We start from the raw sequence: 6,000 nt of genomic DNA on the forward strand, positions 1-6,000 counted from the left end.
ATATACATTAGAATAAGAAGCGCTAATGTACCAATGTTTTTCACACCCCATTCAAAACCACCTGGCACCACACGGAGGCCCAGGTGCCAGACCTGCACACATGCTGGCAGCCAGGGGCCCTGGCTGTGAAGTCTGCTCCTGATTCCAGCCTGGTCTCCAGGCACAACCTCGCCGAGAGCCACTGCTGCCCTGTCTTACAGCGAGGGGGAGCTGGATGGGCCCGCAGCCTCCCCATCTCGCTCTGATAGTCAAGGTGGGCAGATTTCTATGTGGCTCTGGCTAAGGTACCCACACCAAGGTGACTTGTTATCAGGGTCCCAGAAGTTTCCCAGTTTCTGCTCTTTCGTGGTTAGCTACAGATAGGGAAAGAAGTAACACATTTGGAAGCAAAGGAAGTTGGGTAGAAGACAGTCTAGTGTAGAAGAACATGAGATTTGAATCTGAAACATACAGCATCTCCATCTAGCAACCCAGTTTTTTTTTTTTTTTCCATTTTTAAAACTAGGATAATCAGGCCATTTTTCCTTAAATTTACACATTTGCTCCTCGACTTTCATTCAGTCTGAACTTACAAAAATGTATACTCTGACAATCCTAGAATACTCTTGAAAGCCTTCTTCAGACTTGCACACAAAAGCCGGGTGGCATTTGGGCCCTTCGTACTAGTTTCCAGTTCTGTTCTGGCAATTTTGCGAGTGGAGGCATATTTGTTAAAATGTATTGCATTACCTGACTTCTTTAGTGATAGACTTTCTTTAATTGACACAAAGGACAGACATGGACAAAAGTACTCGAAGCAGCAGTTCTTAAATCTTGATCGGGTGTTCACTGGACTTAGAGCTGGTCAAACGTATGCTCAAATAACAGAGAAGACCAAGTACAGTTAGGGAGTCTATATTATTTGTTAGGTTTTAGGGAACAGAATCTTTCCCTATAATGCCTAAGTCTAGAATCAAATTTACCACATTTCAATTTCCACATATTATCAGGAACATGTTATGTTCAAAATGCTGTCTCATCTCATAAGACTGAAGGCAGCATATAGAAAAATACAAATAGATAAATCTGGATAACAGCCAATATAAACCAGAGGGCCCAAAACACAAGGGTTGTGCATTTTATTGTGTGCTAATGATATCTAACACATACCTCATTATCAATACAGCATAAACAAGAAAACAAGGGGAAAGTGAGAACAAAAAATGCAGACGACAGGTCCTGCAGTGATAAAGTTGAATTGAGCTTCCTGCCAGCCAAAGCGAAGAGCGAAACATGACCAGTGTCTGATTCTTGTTGTAGGGCCCTTATGTCTGAAAACAATTTCTCTTTCGGTGCCTTCAGTGAGGGACAGTAACGCTGAGGACAGCACAGCAGCATGTACAGTAACACATGTCCTGAGACCACCCCCGACCGTGTCTCAGTGTTGGCCTGACTAAACACTTCGAAGCTGGAGTGGGCTGGGCAGGCAACGGGTGTCAAACGCATAGCTTGGAGGCTCACACGAGACGAGGAGAAAGAACTCAGGAAACCAGGAGCGCAGTGCCGGTATCAGATTCACTGTTCCAACACTAAGCTCTGGGTTCCTGAGAACTGAGAGGCCTAGATGCTGAGACTTAGACCAGGGGTTCCGACCTGACTTCCCAGCCTGACTAATCCAGCTAAACTGAGAGCGGCTCTGGCATCGGCCCTGTCCCAATCTAGTTCATAAAGGGCCGAGTTACAAGGAGTGCTAACTGCAAAATAAGAGCCAAGAGCACTCCTGGGCACATCCACTGAGCTCCATGCACGGAGGCCACTAACTGGGCCCTGCACCCATTTTCCCCTTCATCCTTCAGTCACAAAAGCCCCTGGGTTTTGACTGGGCACGTGACTACCCAAACAAGAGGCTCTGTATCCCAGTGTCCCTTTCTGCAAAGTGTGTTGTTTGAGCAACTCCAGGTCATAGACTTTAAAAAAGAAACTACTTTGTTCTCTCTTTCCCCAGTGGAATGTGGACATGGAGCTGACGAGTCTGCTTTGACCTTATGGCAAGGACAACAACCTGGGGTAGCTGAACAACAAGATAAAGAGAAACCAAGTCCCTGACGACCCTGCACAACTAAATCTGCCCTGGACCATCTGACTACCTCTGTACTATTAGAAGGAAAATGAAATTTCTACTAGGCTCTCTTTGTTATAGCAGCTTAGCCTGTGGCTTAACATAATTCACAACAGAACTGATAGGAGTCAGAGAGACCAGACTTCAAAGGACTCAGGCAGCAACCTAGAAAAGTCAACTCACAATTCACTTCCACACACAGGTCAGAAAGTGACATCCATATAACGAGGTGGCCTCCTACTCCTTTTCCAGGAGAGATGCAGCCGTATACTTTGAGCAGTGGGAAAGGCCTTTATTACAGCACAGCCCGGACATGAAATGCAGCCTGTCCACCACGGCCTAGGCCAAATCCAGGACAGTTGGAGACAGACTAGTTTCCCCACCAACACTAGGCGGGGACACCCCTGTCCTACCTTTTCCCCTACAGCAGGAAAGCTCCAAGCTTCTCCATTCTTCATAGTTACCATTCTTGAGGACAAGCCAAGTCCAATAAGGCGTGGGGTGAAATCGGGGGAGCTGTGTGTGAGGGTCAGGGGCAAATAGTCCATAGCCCCAGAACAAAAGCCACAGCTGCGAATTGGAGGGAGAGAGGGCTCCATGTCTGCCCTGGGTTTCTGGGGCTCAGGAGCCTGACGGTGCAGCACCTGCTCCTTCTCGGGAGTCCTCTGGTGACAGAGCTCACTAACGAATCCCAGCCACCGGCACCTGCTGCTGCTTGCGAATCTTGTTGAAGAGTTCCATGTACTGGACCATGGTATCTGCTGGGCCGTAGACCGTGTCATGTCTGTTGCTAAACACTGTGGGAGCCCCTGGAGTGTGGCTGCCTAGAAAACTCTGTAGGAACTCCAGCAGCAGGTTCCAGCAGTCACTGGCTATCACACAGGGGCCATACTCCACCTGGGGACCAAAGGAACAAAGAATGAGGGTGAATGTAAGCAAGGATGAGGGCTTCTGCTTCCCTTGCACCTCTTACCCCTACTCCCATCTTGACAACCCCAGGCCAAAGACTCACACCTTCTAGCACAGTTGCTGCACGGGAAACACTCAACCCAAACACCAGGGATCTGACACACCACCACCATTGCCTTTAGGCCATCTCTGACATTCTCATCTTGGTGTTATCAACCCTCAGCCCTGCCCACAGACGCAAAGGCGAATCTGGGCCCCCTTAGATTTTCTCAGAATTATATAATCCCTACTATGCTGAAAGACTCAAGGAGAGCTGAGGAAAATGTTAAGAAAACAAAGAGCGAGAGAAAGAGAGAGAGAGAGAGAGAGAGTGTGTGTGTGTGTGTGTGTGTGTGTGTGATGGGGATCAGTAGAGTGCAAAGCAGACAAATATGCTCATAAGTCTCTTCAAGGCCAAACATTATTCCCCAGGTAAACCCAGCCAGCTCCAACCCTAAGAAATAATTTCCTGACCAATGTAGCAGGGGCCAGAGGATACACCTTTGGCTTTTTCATTCCTCTCTCTTAAATTTGTCACTGCAGAGAGAGCAGGGGAAATCACTGGGAACCAGATGGAAAAACAGTAAAGAAACAGCTGGGGGGTGCCGGACTACAAAGCTGCGAATATGGAGGATAAACAGTGGGTCCCCAGTGGGTCTCAGCCAGTGCAAGGTGTGTCGCGTGCTAAAGAGAGTCAGGAAATCTTGGCCCTTGAGACCCTGGAGTTGCAGAACAGTAATTACCACTGATGCCCTTTTTTCCACCAGAGGTGCTTTTTAGGGATGCTCAGCTCTCCCCATGTCTCTGTACTTGAACGCCCTCCTTCCTGCTAGTCCTGGAGGAGAAGTCACAATCCCCCAAGTCAGCAGTGCTCTCACTGGCCTGGATTCCTGGAGCAGTCTGTGCCTCTTTCACGGCATTTATTATAGAGCCACTTCGGAAACAGTTTGGACCTGGCCGGTGTGGCTCTGAGGACTGAGTGCCAGCCTGTGAACCAAAGGGTCACCAGTTGGATTCCCAGTCAGGGAATCCAACTCCAACTGGGTTGCAGGCCAGGTCCCTGGTGGGGGGTGTGCAAGAGGCAACCACATATTGATGTTTCTCTCCCTCTTTCTCCCTCCCTTCCCTGTTGTCTAAAAATAACTAAATAAAATCTTTTTTTTTAAAGTTTGTGTTTCAGCCTTGCTCTATTACTAAATCACAAATTTGCAAAAGGCAGGCCCCATAGCTTACTTTTTTTTTTTTTTTTAAATCTCACACAGGGCTGGACACAGGGTAGACTGTAGATCCTCACTGGTCCCAAAGCCAGTTCCTGTCACACTCTCTCTTTGCCATTTTCAGTATCTACTGAAAATCTAAAGTCCTACCACACCCCCTCAAAGACAGTCATCACACACCCACCTTCCCATCGTGAAAGAATGAGGACAGCCCAGCAAAAGAAAAGGTACATCTTTGCTACACAACTTTTGAGACTCATCTTAAAGCATACTAAGGAGAGGCGTACAGACCTACCTCCCAAAAGTTAACTACACCGAAAGTTGTCCTGGTCTGCTCCAATCCTTCATGTGGAAGGTGACCGGTCCCTCTACATCATAACTCACTTGCCTCCTTTAACTATCCCTTCCCTTCTCCAGCAAGCCAGCCTTCCTATTCTACCAGCTGTGAACCCAACTTCCAATTTCCATCCTGGGCTAGAGAGTCCCAGATGATTAGAGAAAGGTTAAAAAGGGCAGAGAGAGGGGGCAGAGATGCGGTGCGCTACAGACAGGAATCAGGTAGGCACGCACACCTGTGTGCACACAGAGGGCCGTGGGATCTGCAGAGCCCTCCGCTGAGCAGCCCCTTCCGCACAGCGTGCTCCTGTATTTCACCAAGGTCTTACCTCCACAGAGATGCCTCGGGCACTGGGCCCCATTGTGACGGTGCCCACCTTCACTAGGAAGTCACAGTACTGGTAACGGGTACCCCGGGTCTCAATCTTGCTGGCCTTGGCACTCTGGAAGAAGCCCTTGAGCTTCACCATGAGCACATCAAAGTTGGTGTCGGCAATAAGACAAGGGCCATTCTCGAAGAGGGCGAAGCAGCTCAAAGGGTACTCTGAATTGTGCATCACGTACATCAGCTTCCCGGTCTGACCTGCAGGGACAGAGATCCTACTTAGCATCAAGACCTCCGCCAGCAAACCCTGGAATAGAGGCAAATGTGGGGAACTCGGCCAGATGACAACCAGGCACTACCTCAGCAGTCCCAGGGCAGACGTAGGTCTGACCTCCAGAAAAGGCCCCTTACCAACAGCCTTTTCTGCAGACAACAGGTGAGGCAGCCTGTGGTAAAACCCACCTGCCCTACAGGAAAAGGCGAGGGACACACAGGAACTTCACCAGCATCGGTAACAGCTGAATTCTTTATTTTTGGTTTTTAAGATTTTATTTGTATTTTATTTTTTAGAGAAAGAGGAAGAGGGGGAGAAAAAGAGGGAGAGAAACATCAATGTGTGGTTGCCTCTCGCTGGTCCCCTACTGAGGAACTGGCCCACAACCCAGGCATGTGCCCTGACTGGGAATTGAACCAGCAACCCTTTGGCTCACAGGCCAGCACTCAATCCACTGAGATGCACAAGCCAGGGCAACGGCTGAATTCTTAAGTTGAATGACAGGCTCACAGATGGGTGCTTAATGATGATGATTAGTAACTCACAGGGACCTTGCATATAGTTTTTTATACATATCGTTTTTTATATAATCATACATTACATAATAAGGAAAATTAAGTAAAAGTAGCAGCATTTCAGTATGTTGAATGAAGCGGAAGCTCTTTTCTGTCCACTCCTACCTTCCCTGGCCTCCCCCTCTCTGAAATATAAGAAGAGGCCCCAGAGATACAGCAAAGGGAGCGTCTGAGCACGAGGCTGGGAAGCGAGGCCAGAGCTGAGCTGTGCTGTCCTGTCTCCCATA

The 6,000-nt window shown here is 48.5% G+C and overlaps 1 protein-coding gene across 1 annotated transcript; it reads right to left on the bottom strand.

The window, feature by feature from the left end:
• Positions 1 to 1,082: 1,082 nt before the first annotated feature.
• On the bottom strand, positions 1,083 to 5,239 carry MED20 (mediator complex subunit 20). Its single transcript, XM_053663754.1, has 2 exons — positions 4,929 to 5,239; positions 1,083 to 2,995 (listed from the first exon to the last, which is right to left on the bottom strand). The coding sequence occupies exons 1-2, from the start codon at positions 5,208 to 5,210 to the stop codon at positions 2,780 to 2,782; spliced, it is 498 nt and encodes a 165-aa protein (XP_053519729.1). The 5' UTR covers positions 5,211 to 5,239; the 3' UTR covers positions 1,083 to 2,779.
• Positions 5,240 to 6,000: the final 761 nt, after the last annotated feature.

The sequence above is a fragment of the Artibeus jamaicensis genome, unplaced genomic scaffold (assembly GCF_021234435.1).
Source record: "Artibeus jamaicensis isolate MK-2021 breed Jamaican fruit bat unplaced genomic scaffold, CSHL_Jam_final contig_3279, whole genome shotgun sequence".
Classification (NCBI taxonomy): domain Eukaryota; kingdom Metazoa; phylum Chordata; class Mammalia; order Chiroptera; family Phyllostomidae; genus Artibeus; species Artibeus jamaicensis.